This window comes from Aquila chrysaetos, chromosome 22 (assembly GCF_900496995.4).
Source record: "Aquila chrysaetos chrysaetos chromosome 22, bAquChr1.4, whole genome shotgun sequence".
NCBI lineage: Eukaryota > Metazoa > Chordata > Aves > Accipitriformes > Accipitridae > Aquila > Aquila chrysaetos.
The window spans coordinates 21,825,438-21,843,373 of record NC_044025.1 but is presented as its reverse complement, the minus strand read 5'-3'; the positions used below and the strand labels follow the sequence as shown (position 1 = coordinate 21,843,373).

Here is a 17,936-nt window from a genome sequence, read left to right as displayed (position 1 = left end):
CGCCCCCTCCCTCCCTCGCCCCTCGCATCTCCGCCAGCCCCTGCCCCTGCCCTCTGCCCCCCCCTTGCCCGCCCCTCCTCTTCCCCATTGTCCCCCCCCACGCCCGTCAGCGCTCGCGGGGGGCGGGCGCGCCCCGCGATTGGCCGCCGCGCCCGCCGACTTTGAATGGGGAAAGCCAGGCGCGCCGGGATTGGCTGTGCGCGGGCGTCCCGCGCCGCTTGCGGCGCGGGTCACGTGAGGCGTGACCTGGGGAGGGGACCGGAACTGACCTCACGTAAGACGGAAGAGGCCGTAGGAAAAAAAAAAAAAAAGGACGGGTGCTACATCCAATCAGCGGGCGGAACGCCGTGCACCAATCACAGGCTGGGGCGCTCCCGTCCGAAAAGCCCTGACGTCACCGGGGGCGGAGCTCCAGCATCAGCCAATGGCGGGGCAAAGGGGTGGGGCAGCCTCCCGGGAAACAAAATTACGGGGCAGCAGCCAATGAGCGGGCGGCGCTGGGGTGGGGGGGGGGGGGGGGGGGGGGGGGGCCGGGGAGCGGCCGGCCAATGGGAAGCTGGCGCGGGCCCTGCCCCAGCGCCGTGCGGCCGCTGGGGGGCGCCGTCTGCCGGGCGCGGCGCGGGGCCGCAGCGGGAAGCGGCGGGCGAGGGGCCCTCGCGCGCTGCCCCGGCCCCCATTAGCCCCGGCCCGGGCTAATACGGGCGGGACTCCGCCCCGCAGTCCCCGCTGGACGCAACTGCTGGCAAAGGTCCTGATGCAAGGCGCGGCTGCGCTGGCAGAAGTTCCTTGAAGAGGCAGTTAGACCAGCAGAGCCTCGGTTGGGCGAGGGCAGCTTATTTCTCCCGCCGGAGTTCGGTTTACCGTCAGGGCCCGCGGCAGCACATGTAGCGAAAAGCCCGCCGGCCTGTGCGGGCCCGGGGGAAGGCAGCGGGGTCTGCCAGAGACCGATAGACCGTGCTTGGGGGCCCTGCTACGGGCCCAGAGCCTCGCGGGAAACCCACACCTCCGCGGAGCGCTGCCCGGGGCGGCGAGACCCCAGCCTGGGGACGGCTGGCCTGGGCCACCGGCAGCTGGGCGAGGGGGCTGAGATGCAGGTTGTGGCAACCCAAGCCGTGGGCAAATGCCGGGGGAATGTGGCTGCGGAGGGCGAAGGGCTGCGGTGCCCATGGGCAGGCTGGGATGGAGCAGGAGAAGCGTGAAACGCGTGGCTAGTCCCCGCTGCCGCACCGCAGCGGAGCCCCGTGGGCTGGGAAACGGGAGAGTTCATGCTGCGCTGTGGTTACCGTGGGACTCCAGTGGGTTCCCGCTGGGATGGGGAGATGGGGAGCCCCGTGGGGGAGGGAGAGGACCCCCGGGGGAGGTGGCCGCAGCAGGGCCAACTCCACAGCCCTCATGGGGAGGCAGCACCGGCGGGCTCCCCTGAGACGTGGCCCTCGGGACTGCCCGGGGAGCTCATTACATCAGAGTAAGGTGCGTGAGAAATCGTGCAGTCAGCAAAGGAAACGCACTGTCAGTTCAGAGTCCCGGTCCTGTGTTTATTTTATGGCCTGCGTAACTGAAACACTTGTGGGAGAACAGTTACTCCTGTGAAACACTTGCCAGCCCTGACTCGTCAGCTGTGGACTGCCGAAACTCTAAATTTATGGGTAAAGCCTGCAATAACGTGCTGCAGGAACTGGGAGCTCAGCTGTGGCGCTGACATTATGTTTGAGACATAGTGAGATATAAAATACTCTGTTGAAGAGCCTCCTGCTGCTGAATTACACATTTCAAAAGAAAAAAGCCCAGAACGACAGGGAAGCAGATCTTTCCCCCCTGCAAGGCCGTGTTTCGTGTGCCAGGGGACATCACCTCCCCCCCCCCACACACTCCTGCTGTGGGGAGGATGCCGGGAGCCTCGCTGAGCCATCGGGTCTTTCCATCTCTAACTGCTTTGATTTTGTGATCCCACTTTTTCCATTCCTTTCTTTCTGTAAAAAAAAGAGCTGTCTTTTCTTAAGTAATAAAAATAATCGGAATTACTGAGGGACCTTTTGGTGGTGCTGTGCTAAAGAGATTCTTACATACTTTGATTTTGCTGCTCAGTTTCTTTATTCATGTATTTTGCTTGAAGTCGCTGCTGCTGTGAGGATTTTTGACAGCTTGGCGAGTGGCTGGGGCTCCCCGGGTGCCTGCATGCCCTTCTCCATCCCAGTGTGTCCGCAGCCTGCCCTGGCCCCGAACCCAGCTGGCAGCAGCTCAGGGGGCCAGGGGTCCTCCCCGTTGCCTCGGCCCCTCCGAGGAGCTGTGGGAAGGAGCTGGGGATAACCTCAGCTGGCTCTGCCCGAATGGCAAGATGCAAAGAGCCTGTCTCCACTCTGTGAGGGGAGAGGAGATGGAGTTGACAGTCCCCACCCCACGTCCCCCCTTGCCAGCGCCACGAGTGATCAGCGCTTTCTGACGGCAAGAGATTAAAACGGTTTTTGGATGCGATAGCTTAGATCCTTCCCAAACAGTGGGGCTGTCTGTCTTCCACTAGTGTCTTTCATCCCCCTTTTCATCTGCTTTTTCCAGGATTGTCTCAATAATTTATTAATTGCAGGCTGGCAGATAGGAGCATCTGCAAGGCCCTTTCCCATGTTCAGAGAGCTGGCCCTGTTCCACGCAGAGCCCCATGCTGCTGTGCCGTGGCCCCCCTTCCTGCTCCACTTTATTTTCTCAAAACGCTTCAGCCAGTAATTCTCGGACTGCGGCTCTTTCAAGAGCAATTAATTGTGAGCTGCAAAATGCGAGTCATTTTGACAAATTTTATGGTAGCTACCTGATCAGCAGGATGTGGCTTTTGGAAATAGTACAATTTATTGCCTTTAATATGTACTTCTCCTCGATTTCATTAAAAATCTAAATTCTAATAAAGCAATTTGCTGTGTGCAGGGACACCCTCACTAACTAACCAGCAGAGTAGGCTCCAGGAGTGCAAATATGAGAGGGGACTGATGAGCCACAGCCCCTGGACAGGCTCAGGTCAACACCAAGGCTGCTGCAGACGAGGACCTCGGCAGTACCGGCTCATTCATCTCCTCAGAAAGCCTCAGTGCTGCTCTCCAGGCTGGGAGGGCACGGATGGCCGTGGTCCTTGGGGGAACAGGGCTGCGGCGAGTGCTTGGTCGGGGAATAGATCCCTCCAGGGGAAACCCAAACCTAAACTGACTGCAGTGGTCCTGGATCTGCTGACGTGGTAGTGCAAATGTAATGTCTTTTAGGCAAGCTGGGTATCCAGACAGTTTTTCAGAAAAGCCTGCAGCCAGGGTGCCCGCAGCAGCCTGGGTTCCCCTCTTCCTCTCACCCATCCGCCCCCGGGGCTCGTTGCTCTGGGGCGGCTTGGAAGCCGCTGGCTCCGCTCTGCCACGTAACAGCACAGAGCTGCTGCCGCTGCTGCTGCTGGAGAAAGAGCATTCTCCGTGGAGATTTTTGAACGGTATACCTTTTCAAGTGTTTAGATCGCTCTAATTTTTAAAGGGCTATTTCTTACGTGGTCCAACTTGTCTGCCAAGTGTACAGGAAGGATGCTTGAAATTTCGTGGTTTGGATACTCCCCCTCAAATCTGCCCAAGTTCCCAAATGAGCAGCCTTTTTCTTTCTCATTGCAGCTATGTGACGTGAGCTGATTTTCAGCACTTTGGTTTCCTCTGGCAGTGTCACAGCCCTCGAGCCACAGTGGGCTCCTGTGAGGGCAGGCGTCCCGCAATGCTGCCGAGCATTGCTCCCGGTCCATGGACCTGCGATTAGCCGTTTGGTTGTGCAGGCTTGGAGATGCTGACATCTTGTCATTCTTTTTTAATTTTTTTCAGGTTTCAGGTTGAAGCGTGATGCCGAATTAAAAATTTTGCCCTGGGCTGTCTGCAGGGCCTCTCGGCTGCTGCAGTGCCAGCATCTGCCGGGGAGACCCCCAGGTCCCGTGTCGGAGGGCAGCAGCCCCGAGCTGGCACCGGGCGGCTGAGCTGGGGAGGATCCTGCCGGTGCGGTGTGGGCGAAGACGGCGTTCGCTTTCCCAGCTCCCCACTCGGCCTTGCATTTCACCAGTGCTCGGGGCCCCGGGGCAGGTCCCCGAGGGGGGAAGGTCCCTACAGGGACCTGGCCCAGGGATCAGCCTGACTCCAGCTCGACCCAACTGCCAGCAGTCTTAGCAATAGCACGACACGGCTTTGGTGAAGGGGAATGCTGCGTGCTGGGTCTGGGCGTCCCTTGAAGACGCTTATCCCCAAAAAGAGTGGCTCTTGCAAAGCCATGGGCGAGACAGCAGCAGCATGACCCTTGGCCAGCACCGTCGGCAAACTAGACGCTGTTTTCCTGTTCAGCGTTGGCTGGGCTAGCGGGGCTGGGAGGCGTGCACGCTCACGGGGGAGGCAGAAGGCAGCAGCCATCCGCACCCCACCTCTGTCCGAGCCCATCCCCTGCAGCCCTGGGGGGGTTAATGGGGGCTCGGCCACAGGCGCAGCAAACACTTGCTGCGGAGGGTGGGATAAACAGATAGGTCTTGGACTGTGGTTCTGATTGGGATCCAGTCCTCACCGTTTTGGTAATATATCCATTTTTTTCTCCCGGTGTATTTTTTTCTGCAGGATAGCAATGATTAAAATGGTAATTGGCTTCACTCTGGCTAATTGCATTTCACAGCGAACCTATTTGTAGAACAATCCTCTTATATTTTCTGGCTGCTAGGCTATTAAACTAAGGGCAGAAAAAAGAATTTATGGTTGTGCTTTTCTGTGAGGTTTAAATAATTACTAGTTTTGGAAACTATACCTTGGGAACGCAGAGGAAGGAGTGGTCCGAAGGAAGCCCGAGGAGCCAGCGATGGGGAGTCCAGCCCCTCGGCGTGCATGCTGCAGTGGTGGTACCCACCATGCTGCACCTCACCGCTCACCACCCACCCCTCCGTTTCTGCAGCCCTGAAAGGGGATAATGTTATTTAAACCCTTCAGTAACTCCGTGGTAGGGCTCCAGAGGTGGATTTTGGGGCTGAAATCGTGGGGCTGGCCACCCCCTGCCCCATGTGCAGCACGTGCTCGTCGCGTCCCTCCAGCCGACAGCCGCAGTGAGGCACCGGCCAGGCGTCGCGGGGGTGCAGATGGGTCTGGGCGTTGTTAAACTTTAACAGGGCGCATCCCCATCCCTCACATCAGCTGCCGCATGGCAGGGTGCACGCAGGCCCCGGGCACGGAGCTCCCTGATCTGGCCTAATGCTTTCCCTGTATTTATAGGAAAAAAATCCTGGTTTTCCTGTATGTGGGGAGTCTGTAGATTTCCCCCACAGAAGGGAAGGGGGCTGCAGGGTTCAGCGAGGGCTGCAGAGACAGGCGTGAGGTCCGTGGAGGTGGCTGGAGTCAGCCAGAGCAGAGGGTTTCGCTCAAACTCGGGCTCCTTTGGAGGTTATAGATGGAGCATAGCCAACAAAGCCAAGCCCAGCGTCTCTGCTTGCTCTTTGCAGCACGATCGTCTCTTGCAGCTCCTCGGCCAGGAGGGACCGTGCCCGGGCCGTGCCATCCCACCCTGCGGGTCCTTCTGAAAGCACTGGAGACCTGTGACTGCCGTCGGACACCGCCGCGGGGCTGGGGAGCAGGCCCTGGCCGAGGAGGGCGCGCCCGGCCCCTGTCCCAAAATTCTGGGGGTGTCCAGGGAAACTTCTCCTCCCTGAAACCAGCCACAGAGCTGACACTAATAGAAAAAGACCATTAAAAAGCTCTGCGATATTCTGTTCTCCTGCTTCTGGTCCCTCTCTCCCTTTGTTGCTGCTGGCATTTTATGAATTATTGATGTGCCTAGGTGCTGCTGCTCTCCCGTTTCCTCCGCCGCTGCTCCCGCTGCCGCAGCCGTGCAGGACCCACGCCGTCCCGGGGACGGGCTGCCATCAGGCGATGCCCCGGGAGGCGGCAGGAGGGGCTCAGCCCCTGGCACATCCCCCCGGCAGAGGCGAACGCAGCCCCCGCCGCCGAGCAGCTCGGTCCCCGTGCTGGGGCGCAGACCCGGGCTCCTGGCTGGCACGGGTCGGGGGTTTAGGCGGACGCGGAGATGCCCTGTGTGCTTCTCCGCTCACGCGAGGCTTTTCTCCTACAGCTCCCGACCACGACTTCTGCTCGTCCCCGGGTCTCGTCTCCAGCCCACGCTGTCAGGGGCTTCTCCTCCGGGCTGTCTCAGCTCCCTCCCTCAGAGCACAGGGCCCACGGTGCAGGACAAACGGCGCAGGGCGCATGGTGCAGACGCAATTTGGCAGAGCCGCCCGGCCCCAGAAGTGCCCCCACGAAGCCCCGCACCAGCGTCGGCCCAAGGGAGCGGGGTCAGGGCAGCCGTTGGGAATTGCCACAGGGTCAGCTAAGGGGACAGCCCGGTGACGGCTCCGTGTCCCTTCCCGGTGGGAGACGCGGGCTGGGGCGGCCGCGTGCCAGCCTCGTCTGAGTACGCGTGACGGGGTACCAGGGAAAGGAGATCTTCCACGGAGCACTGAAAATGTGCCTCTTTCCCTGAGAGACCAGAAATGCTCTGTCTCCGGGGTTAATATTTAATGAGGCGGTTTTAGGATAGAAGCTGTCTGCTGAGGGACAGGGCAGACGTGCTCTCCCGCTCACTCAGCGGTACGGGAGGGTGTCAGTGTCCGTGGGGCTGCTCCCGGAGGGGGACGAGGCTGGTGGAGGCAGCGGGGTGGGAGCCGCAGCGGCCATGGCACACGCAGCCACCCACGGCAGCCCCCACTCAGGGGCTGAAGCGCAGGGACGTGGGGGGGCTGCAGCAGGGTGACAGGATCCATGCCGTTCGAGAGGAGTCCTCCCAATCCGGTGTTCTTTTGGCTGCCCAGGACTGCGGTGAATTGGAGCACACCCGCTCCTCGGGCCGCACCTCAGCTCCGCCGTGGCATCCCAGGGAATGGCATCGATGTTAAATCCCAGGACACCACGTCTCGTGGCCAATTTGCTCAGGTTTCCTTGGTGGGGGCTAATGTGTTTTCCATGTTAATGTGCCTGCACATGGCATCCAACCCAACTGCCGCGTGGAGCGGCTAATACTACATGACTGGCTCACGTGCCCCGTTTGCAGGGGGACAGGGGCTGTGCACATTGCTGCCACTCTGCTCCTCCAAACAGCTTTGGCCTGGACTGACCCCATAGAATCATAGAATCATAGAAAAGTCCAGCATTTAAAGAAATATCAATTTTTTTCCTAAATATTTCCTTCTGTCTTTAGAGTTATTTTGAGTTGTGAGGCATTTCAACCCTGTGGGCTTCAGTACTTGGTCAAAACACCCCCCCGGTGCTCCCCTTAGAGCCGTGCCCCAGCTACCCCTCCAGCTCCATCCCATTTGCAACTGCCTCTGAGGTTCCTCTTCCAGCAAAGGGATCCAAGAGAGCCTATCCTTGTTGCCTACCCAAATTCACCGTCCCTAAACCTCCCATCCTGTTGCTACCCCAAGGAGACCCACACGCTCATTCCTCTGCTCCATGGGAACACAAGGCTTTGGGAGGAGAGGACAGCCGAGGAGGAATGGGCAGTACATGGCGCGATGAAGTGCGGAGAGACGGGAGCAGGCCAGAAGCAGTTGCCGTGCTGGTGACAGAAGGAGATCCTCCCTGCAGGCAGCGAGGCATGTTTCAGCCACGGCTGGAGCAGACTGGACACATGCTGCAAAAAAAGTGCCTGCGTGCTGCTTGTCCCTTTGTGAGTCCCCAAAGCCACGGCCATCAGCAGGCTGGGGAGTCACAGAGCATAAAACCAACCAAGCAATAAACAGAAGTTCAGATGCTTTTTCAGATGCTTTTATATGTTCTCACTACATTACTTAAAGGAGGATCTCTGCGTTTTGCTTCTTTTTTATAGGCAGAAAACTGCACTCAGGCCATAATGTGGTAACGGTTGTAGACTAATCTGTTTTGGCATTTGGGGAAAACCAGATGTATTCTGAAACAACTGCGATATCAAACTTTAAGTATCTTCTCTGACTCAGATCCTTGACATGTTTTGTTCTTGCTCACAGAGCTGCTGAAGGAACACGTAAGCACCAGGCTCCGTCGGAGCGGTGCAGGACAGTGGGCTGGCGAGCTCAGGGGCCAGCTCAGCCCCTGGGCTCGGGGCAGCACGGCCGGCACCCCACCAGCACGGGGCTTGTGTGAGAAACGAGCTGGCTGCCTTTGTGCTGGGCTGTGGCGTGCAGGGTCCTCCTGGCAGGCGCTCCGTGTCCCGCAGGAGCCAGCGCTGACCGCAGCAGACGCAGGGCTCGGGCTCTGGCCCGAGGGTGCGTTGGTGCAAGCTCCGGGCTGCTCCAGCAGAGCCCGTCTCGTCGTGGCTGGCTTGTGGTGAGCTGTAGGTACACTGCACGCAAAGGAGAGACCTGCCAGGTGACTTGCAAAAATACTTTAGGGTCTGGCAACCAACAGGTGACCATGGCGTCCTCAGCTGAAGCTTCCATAGCTATGCATCCTGCAGAGGTCTTGAAAATTTAATACTTCTCCCCAAATAATTTCCTGATTTTTTAGTGGGTTTGTCTTCTAGGCCTAACATCCTTTTATGTGTTTTTTGTTGTGTGAATTATACAGTGTATTTGGGTGTGCTCTGTGCAGCACTGTCCCACAGGTAGCTCTGGAGGAGGATTTCAAACACAGGAGATGAAAGGGATGTTCTCTGCGTGCCATAAATACTGCAGCTCCCGCACGTGGCCCCGCTCGCTGCACGTCTGAAGAGCATGATCAGCTGCGATCCTTCCTCGTCTCTTCTTCCCAGAACTGGTAACACAAGGCAAGCCCAAATACACCAGAGCCTCCACAGCATCCATCTGCCTCTCTGGCCGTGTGCTGCAGGGGAGCCCTGGGGAGTGGGTGTTGCGCTTCCCATGCTGGCCGTCTCCCGCCTTTCCCCATCCTGAAGGACGGCTCCAGCTGCTGTTCGGATGCGACTTCAAGATGCAAACGTGAAGGTGGTGGGACCCCTTGCTGCGAGGCCAAGGGGTCTGTGCCAGGGGAGACCAAGGAGCATCACCTCCAGCAGCACCAGACCCAGCTCCCCCCGAGCCCTCCTGCGGGTGCAGAGCATCACACAGCTTCCCACGCTGTCTGGGAGGGATCAGCACAGCGGGACTGGGCAACGGGTCTGTTTGCCTGGGCAGCACCTTGTTTTTTGTGCACACAGTTCGGCAGAGGTCTGTTTAGGAGGATGCTAACTCTCGCTTCCACAGGCAAAGGCAGCTCAGAGGGTGATGGTGACGGCGGTCCCTCCGAGGTGGCCCCTGCCGTCGTACCCCCAGTTGCATCCACCCGGTGTGGGGCTGCTGGGGCCCTGGGGCGGCTCTTAATGGAGCCAAGCAGCAGCAGCCCTGGAGCGTGCTTCTGCCCCAGGCAGCCCAGGGTGCTGCCTCTCGGCCCCTGCCAGAGGGGCACCCGGGGGGAGGATTTGTCCTCCGTACCGCAGTCCTCCCTCCGGCAACCTCCCCAGTGCTTTCGGCATCCAGCGGCAGGGCTCACCCTGTGTAAATAAGGGCCCCGGTAAACTTGCAGAAGGCATGCCTTAGACACACCAGCCTCAGGAGGAGAAAAATCAAAGGTTTCCCTGCAAATCCATCTGCCCTACATCTCCTCTCCATTTTGATCTCCAAACTCATGCAAGTTTAAAAAGCAAGCAAATGCTGACAGTGTGATTAACCTCCCCACCTGCTCCCTGCTTCTTTCTCTCCTGGAAAGAGAAGCTCGGCTCATCTGCCTGGTGGGAGCATCTCCTTCAAGTGTGAGAACGTAGGGAGTCAAACCAAGATGGTTCCACTGAAATTACAAAACACCACACTTTTAAACAGGACCTGAATTATTTAGTTCCCTTGCACTAGCCAAACGCTTTGCTCGTTTGGTGGATGATGGCTTGGTTTCCTTCCCAGCTTTTCTGTTCTGACAGTGAGTAAATGGAGAGATATTGCGCTCTTCAAACTTTTATAAATAACAACCCATGTCAGGATCAGGCTCTGCCACTGCGAACCAGGCAGGGTAGGAGGCGGTGCGGGGGGTGTCTGGTCCCGGCAGCAGCGCAGCGCTGGATGTGCCCGGGCGCTGGCAGGGCTGCCCCCCCTTGCCCCCCATGAGCTCCCCAGGCAGCCACCGGCAAGGGCTGGGTGACACGGCTGGTGCAGGCAGTCGGTTCCTGGTTCCCCTTGTGCACCAGGAGGGAATGAAAACACGTAACGCTTTAAGCCTCGCAGGCATGGACTAAAGGCACCGAGGAAAGAAGTAACCCCAATGGGGGGGTCAGAGCCCAGGTGTCCCAGGTGCAGCCCCATCGCTGCCCAGCGCAGGTCCAGACCCTTCAGCCCTCGGCATCCAGCAACTTGGTATTTCCCTCTACACGTAAGGCTTGTGGAGACCCTCGCTCATCTTGGTGTGACACAACAGGGCACTAACTAGATAACTGTTACTTATTCCTGAACTTATTACTATTATATTTATGTCCCAGAAACATTTCATGAATGCTCAGCAAGCCCCTGACAGAAAAGGCAGCAAATCTGCAGATGAGCCAAAAGGTGATTTTCCACGCAGCCTGTTCCGTTTTGACAGCATGCTCTGACCCCAGCACTGGCCTTCTCGAGCCACGTACAGTGAAGACAAGTGTCAGGCACCGAGCCAACCCTGAGCACCCACAAACTCCGCTGCCTGAGAGGTGGATGTGGGGGTTCAGCAGTTTTGAGACCACCTCTACTTTACACTGTGCATTTAGGAGCTTCATTTTCACCAGGCAGGTTGAAGACGTTTACCACATGTCAGTACTATTTTACAATAGCTGATACAGATTTATGTAGCATTATTGTACATTTTTAATTCTCTTTGGATTTAAAAACAGTCAAAGCATTTCATTTTCCTCTGTGTATTGTTTTGCTCCTCCATATAAAATTCTACTGAAAATGTTGTGACGCGTGTCTCCCTATATAGGTCTAAATTTGCTTAAAGTGACAAAGTCTACACCATGTCTTGATGATGGACTAAATTTGTATCTAACATTTCCAGGCAAACTGCAAAGCACAACTAGTGTCATTAAAGATAAATTTGCTAATTGCTTTAAAACAGTCTGTTCTGAAAATAACTAGCAAAGCTGTACGACTGGAATGAATTCCCTCTGCTTTGTGTTGGTGTAAAGCGGCATTTTCTCTTGAATCAGTGAGTCTCCACAGAGCTCCTGTTGCTGTGAATGCCCACCTGAAGCCTATGGCCACATGCTCTTAGCATCCCCGGGCTGGTCCAGTTGAACCGGCGGGTGACGGAAGGCACAGTCCCGTCTCTGCGCTGGGCTGAGGGCCGGGCTCGTTTGGGTGGCGATGGGCCAGCAGTGGTACGGGCTGCTGGGGTCCTGCCAGGCTGCCCAGCCAGAGCTCCCTTCTCGGGGTCCCCTGCTCGCCCTGGAAGCCCTGCTCGAAGGCAGGTGACTGTCCTGGGGCTGCTCTGACCGCTGCTCCCTTGCTGAGCCAGGCTTACCTGGGCTAGGCTGGGCTGGGCTGCCCGGGGTGCTGGGACTCCCAGTCCTCTGGCCCCAGTGCCGTGGCAGTACCTCACCCTGGCGTCCCACATCTCTGGGGTGCAGGTGCTAATCCTCACTCCAGCCATGTGGACCACAGCCCCAAGCGCAGGGGCCTGGAGCAAAGGCTGGGCTCTCGGCACAGATCAGCTCCAGCAGAAACTGCTTTCCTAGGAAACGTTTTTCATCCCAAACTGGACGTATCTCCCAGGGAGGGCAAACCTCCTCCTTGCAAGCTCGGGAGGAGTGAAACCTTGGAGGGGGGAAAATGCGGAGGAAAAAGAGACTGGAAGTTAGGATTTTTGCAGCTGAAAATCACCAGTTTTCTCTGGGAAATAAACATGGCCCCAGCTCCAGCTTGTGCTCCACTTGCCAGCGGCTGCCTCCTTTGACCAGCTCCTGGTGCCGCTCCGAGTGCGTGAGCTGCTCTGCACCCCAGTTTGCAGGAGCAGCCAGGAGTTGGGACCCTCAGCGGGGCCCTGCAACTCCCACGGGACACTGGCGGCCAAACCCTGCCCGGACAGGCAGACATGCGCACGCACACACGCATGCACACACACACACACATGCATGCACACGCACGCACACGCACACACGCTCCTGCCAGGCTATCAACCGTTCACGTCTGCACCGTGGCAGCAGGCTGCTGCCTCACTCCCGCGCACCCCAACCCCCCCCGCCCCACAGCCCCAGACCCACCAGTGCCGGCTGTCCCTGCGTGCCCCGTCCCAAGGCCCTTGCGTTCCTCGCCCCCCTCTCCCCCCTCCCCTCCCGCGTGTGCTTTTATACGTCCGGGCCCCCCCCACCCCGCATCTCCCTTGATATCAGATGTGCTTCTATTGATTTCCTCCCTGCATTTGTTTTTGTTATTCATTATTAATGGGATCATTTTTCCATCCTTCGTGCATGAAGGCAAATTTTGTGTAAAAATCAATTGAGTGAGCACCGCCAATGGCTTGTTTGGTTTTTTGTGCTTTCATCTCTTGTGCGCAGTCCCCGGGAGACAGAGAGCAGGATATTAAGGAACAAACATGGAATGGGGAAAAAAATAATAAATCAATTCTTGGTGGTTCAGAAACCATAGACAGGGGTTTGCCTGCTGAACCTTTGTCTCATACACAAGGGCTTTACTGGGCATTTCCCTGCCCATCTCCCAGTTCAGCAGGTTTCACTTTCCGCTTTAGCTGGGCTGTCACAAAAAGGGAATTAGTTTCTCAGCAAGTTTGGCCTGCTTTTTCTATCTTACCTGTGGGAGGTGGATTGGGGGGGGGCTGTTGAGGAATTAAGTGTCCCAGGGTAGGTCCCAGAGACCTGCTGACCGGGACAAGGAGCCCCAGAGCTCCAAGAGAGCTGAGAGTCCTGATCCTCACGCACCTGGAGAGAGCAGCAGGGCACGAGGGAGCGGGGATTTGCATTTTGGTGGCAGCTGGTACAAAACTGGTACCCTGAGAGGGTGAGGGTGACCCCGGCACAGCCCCTTGCCCAGCCTCACCGCAGCCGGCAGACCCAGGGCCAGCACTGGCGTCTGTCCAGGGTGCCGGGCACAGCAGGCAGCCCCTGGCCCCGAGGCAGGGGTGGAGGCCCCGGTGCGCAGAGATGGATGGAGGCCAGGCAGGATGGAGGCCAGGCAGGCTGCCCGTGAAGGGCTGCAGTCCTCTGCCAGGCTTCTCCTGGTGATGCTCCTCACCGGATTTGTTTGGCAGCTTGGCAGGGCGCAGCTTCCCATGAAGCCTTTTAACAGCACAAGGGGTACCGAAAAGTGAGCGGTGCCTCGTGTGTGTAATGCATCATCTGTATCCCAGGGCACCGAGTCCCAGGATCGGAAATGCAAACCTTACCATTTAAGAGCAGCAGCCACCAGTAAAACTCTCTTTGCAGTTCCCAATGGCAGCCAAAACCGCCCGTGCCTTGCCTTTGCGGGGAGGTGGGGCGGCTGAGAAGCCAGAGATGATCATGCTCGTGGCAGCAGGGAGAAAAAGGTGAGAGTGGAGAAAAGCAATGCACACCCGGGCCTGACTCCTCTGCCAGGCAGGGATCCTGATCAGCACTGACTCCTTCTGCCTTCCTTCCCCCACCCCTTGGCATTGCCTTCTGGCTTCAGGGCACTACTTAAGTTAGACCAAGAAGAAAATGTAGGCTGCTTCTTTGTGCCTCCTCAGCAATAAATACCGGTTCCAAACTATTCCCCCTGAAGTCGAAGGAACTTAATCCCCAGCTCCGGGAAGATCAGATGAGTTTCCTGTATCACAGTGTATTTACCTGGCACCAGAGCTTTGGGAGCCAAACCCAGGGAAAGACTAAGGCACCAACAATGATTAAAACAGCATGTACCTGACCTCTCAAGTGAAACTGCAAATGAAGTGATCAGGTCCGGTATGTGATATCCGGGCAGAGCAAGGCACAAACCTGCACGTGCAGAGCGAAAATAAACCCGGAATTTGCAAAGAGTGAAATCTGGGCAAAGAGCGCCTCTGCAGCGCTGCCTTTGTGCAGTGAGGAACCAGGAATAAAGGAGGGCAAGCAAGAAGGACCAGGCACTTCAGATCTCCCTGGTCAGCATATCTGAGGGGGGGAAGGAGCACGCAGGAGCTCATTTCTGGGACAGTAACTGCAGGTTTGGGAAAGTTCGTTTAGGACTTGTTTTACATCGTTAAGCTATTCTCTGGACCGATGCAAAAGGGACAAATGCAGAATTGTCACAAAAACGTAGCAGATCTAGGCAAAACCAGAACAGCCACAAAAAGTAAAACTGCAGTGACACCTTTGCCGTCCTAAGAACAAGCACGGTCCAATGTCCCTTTCAAAAGTGAACAGGCAAGAAGATATGGCCATCACAGCTGCGAGGTTCTCCTCGTAAACGGAATAAGTGAGGCTCAGGCTCGGTTAGGCGAGGCTGCAGCTAGTTTTAGCGCAAGCTGGGGAGGATAGCAATCCCGTCCGAGGACCGCTTTCGGACCTTTAAGTCATTTCTGTTCCGTGCCGGCAGACAAAAAAAAAGGCTTGGGCAACGGCGTCAGCCTGCGGTGCCCGGGCGGGATCTCTCCTTCCCGTACGGGGGTGCTGCCTCTCGCCCGGGGCGGGGGGGGGATCGGGTCCCGGTGGTCCGCGCTGCCGGGCGGCCGAGAGAGCGGCACCGCGCCGGGCACCGCCGGACCCCAGCCCCGCTCCCGCCCCCGCCCCGTCGGGCCGGGCCGGGCCGGACACTCCTGCCCGCCTGGAGCCCCGACGGCCGCCGGGTCCGGGCGGAGGAGCGCGGAGCGGCCGTCCGGGACCGCGACCCCCGGGGCAGTCGGCGGGGGCCGCCGTGGGGCGGGGGGGGGGTGCGGGAGGAGAGAAAAACGCCCCTTACCTGGGTTGTTTGTGCGAAACCGGCCGCCCGAAGCCCCCCGCGCCCGGCGGCACCGGGAGCCGTGCGGCGGAGAGCGCCCGCCCAACTCCGACCGGACGGCGCGGGAAGGATGCCGCCTGAGCTGCCTTCTGCCCCTTTTATGTACGACGGGAGGCGATTAATATTGCATCACCCTTATTTTAAATTTTCAGAACCCACAATATAATGGAATGGCACAAGGGCATTTATTATTAACGGACGTTTGATTGGGGAAGAATCCGGAGGGCTGATCGGAAAAACAGGCAGCGAGGGAGGGCTGCGGCTTCCCGGCGACCTGCAATTAAAAGGCTGAACCGGCGAGGTCGTTCCCTCGCGGGGGAGGAGGGCGAGACCCGGTTCTCCGGTTTGATGTCTGTCACTCATTGAAACGCCGAAGTGAAACGTTCAGCGGCGGCTCGCGCTTCGATCATTCATTTTTAATCGTTAAGGTGCTTCTGGGAATCGTAAATAAAAGCCTCCCCCCTCCTCTAAACAGCATTAGAAATGAGCCCGCCGCAGGTTTTCTTTGGGGGGATTTGTTGTTTCCACCCGACGGGGGGGGGGACGCGCAGCGGGGCCCGCGGCTGCCGGGTCACCCTCCGCGGCGGCGGTCCGCGGGCGCGGAACGGGGCCGGGGGGGGGGGGGTCCGGCGGGGCGAACCCTCGCGTCGTCTCGCGGGGGGGCCGCCCCGCCGAAGGGCGTTCGTTTGTTCCGCGGTCGCCGACATTTCCTTCGGCGTCGGCGGCGCGGGTCGGCGAGGAAAGACACGTCGCTTCGGGTTGAAAAATAAAGTTTTATTCCAGAGCGGGTTGGGGAGCGGCGCTGGCCCGGAGCTCGGCGCGGCGGGGGGCTCGGGGAGCGGCGGCTCCGCCCGTCGGGGAACGGAGCCCGGGACACGGCGGACGCCCCCGCCGCGCCGCTCTCCGGCCCCGCGCCCCCGCCGCCGCGCTCGGCTGCGGTCCCGGGGCGGGCGGCGGGGCCGGGACGCCTCGACGGGGCCGGGGCCGGGGCCGGGGCGGGGGGGGGGGGGGGCTGGTCGTGGCCGTCCCGTCGCGTCCCTTTCGCGGCGGGGCCGGGCGCCGTCAGTGCACCGCCGAGTACTTCATGCGCTTCTGCTTCTGTCGCTGGTTGCAGAACCAGACGCGCACCACGTTCTTCTTGAGGTCCAGCTTCTCGGCGATGGCGGCGATCTTCTCGGAGGAGGGCCGCGGCTGCAGCGCGAAGTAGGCCTCCAGCGAGCGCTTCTCGGGGGCGGCGATGGAGGTCCGCTTGCGCTTGCGCTCGGCGCCGGCCAGCAGCTCGGGGCCGGCGGCCCGGTCGCGGTGGGCGGCCTCGGCGCCCTCCAGCCAGGCCTGCAGCACCGGCCGCAGCGCCGTCATGTTGTTGTGCGACAGCGTCAGCGACTCGAAGCGGCAGATGGTGCTCTGGCTCAGCGACCCCACGCCCGGCAGCTTGAGGGCCGCCAGCGCCGCCCCCACGTCGGCCTGGGTCACCCCCAGCCGGACGCGCCGCTGCTTGAAGCGCTCGGCGAAGGCCTCCAGCTCCCGCGGGTCCGACTCCGCCTCGGGGGCGGCGGGGGGCGGCGGCGCCGGGCCCCCCGGGGGCCCCACGCCCGCGGCCGGGGGGCCCGCGCCCACGGCCAGGGGACCCGCGGCGGGCGGCGGCGGCGCGGGCAGGGCGGGGGGCTCGGCCAGCCCGCCGACGGCCAGCGAGGGCGAGAGGTGCTCCAGCAGGTCGCCGCCGTCCAGCGCCGGGTGCGGGAGCGGGAGCGGGTGGGCGGCGAGGGCGGCGGGGTGCGGGAGGGCGGCGGCGCAGGGGACGCCGCTCATGGCGTGGTAGGTGGCGTCCGGCTTGAAGGGGGGGGGCTGGTGGTGGTGGTGGTGGTGGTGGCCCTTGGCGTGGGGGACGATGTCGACGGCCGCCAGAGCCTCCGCGCGGGCCAGCAGGCTCTCATCAAAGCTCCCGAATATATTGCCCTGCAGCTGCGGGCGAGAAGGCGCATGGCGGAGTCAGTGGGGAATAGTGTCATCTCCGGATGAAAAACCTGCCCCGGCACCGCGGTTCCTCCTCGGAGCTCGGGTCATAAAAATTAATACGAAGGCGGCAGCCCCGCTCGCGCAGACGTGCGGATCAGAGACGGGAGCGGGAGAGGGGGGAGAGAGGTTCCGAGACGCGCGATTGTTCTGGCGACATGAAAAAAACATTAAGCCGGTGCCTGTCAGAAAAATCTGCCTTAAAGCGCCAATTATGCTTCATCTACATACCTGCGGGGCCGGGAGGCAAACTCTGCGCATTGCCTCCGCGCTGGAGTGCAGGCTGGAGAACTTGGGCTCCTGGAGGGCGGCGTGCATGGCGAACGGCTGCTTGGCGTTCATGGCCATCATCTTCGCGCACCTCGCAGGTAGGCAGCCCCTGACATCGGCTCGGGGTTGTCGCTCTGCCTCGCCACTGCCCAAGTGAGCGATTTTCGATGGCAGAGCTTCCCCTGCGCGCCCGCTCGTCACCCCCCCCCCCCCCCCCCACCCGCTTCTTCACTCATCTTACACGCTGCCTGCCAGCACCGGGCCCCGCGCAGGCGTGATGCGCCGCGGGGAGCCGAGGGCAGGGCGGGCAGCACAGGGGCAGCAGGAGGCCCCGGCCCCCCCCGGGCTCCCCCCGGCTCCCCGGCCCCCGCGCCGCCCTCCAGCACCCCGCTCAGGGCGGCGGGACGCGCCGTCGGGGCCGGGCGGCCGCCAGTGCGGGGCCGGGAGCCGCTGGCAGCCCCCGGCCGGGCCGGGCCCCGGGACAGCCCCGGCTGTGCCCCCTCCCCGCTCGAATCCTGCCCTTCCCTCGGCTGCGGGGATGGGGACGGGAGGAGGGGACATTTCTCCGTGGGTAAAGCCCACGGGCTGAAGTTTGGACCGGAGGGACCATCCATGCCCAGGGACCTGCTGCCTGTGCGCCCACTGTGGCTGCGCCCAGCCGCTGCTGGCACTAGCCACCAAAACCTGCCCCGCAGCCCCCTGCAGAAAGGCTCCTCTGCCCCCGAGCCCGGGGAGCGATGCTGCACATTCGCAC

General features: G+C 60.1%; 1 protein-coding gene and 1 long non-coding RNA gene across 2 annotated transcripts; both read right to left on the bottom strand.

Moving 5' to 3' along the window:
* Positions 1 to 7,777: 7,777 nt before the first annotated feature.
* On the bottom strand, positions 7,778 to 12,166 carry LOC115334340. The gene is made up of 2 exons (XR_003921086.2): positions 11,831 to 12,166; positions 7,778 to 11,681 (listed from the first exon to the last, which is right to left on the bottom strand). It is a non-coding gene; the product is annotated as an uncharacterized LOC115334340 (long non-coding RNA).
* Positions 12,167 to 15,850: 3,684 nt separating this feature from the next.
* Positions 15,851 to 17,936, bottom strand: POU4F3 (POU class 4 homeobox 3). Its single transcript, XM_029998431.1, has 2 exons — positions 17,144 to 17,936; positions 15,851 to 16,861 (listed from the first exon to the last, which is right to left on the bottom strand). Exons 1-2 carry the CDS (start codon positions 17,261 to 17,263, stop codon positions 15,962 to 15,964), a joined length of 1,020 nt encoding a protein of 339 aa, XP_029854291.1. The 5' UTR covers positions 17,264 to 17,936; the 3' UTR covers positions 15,851 to 15,961.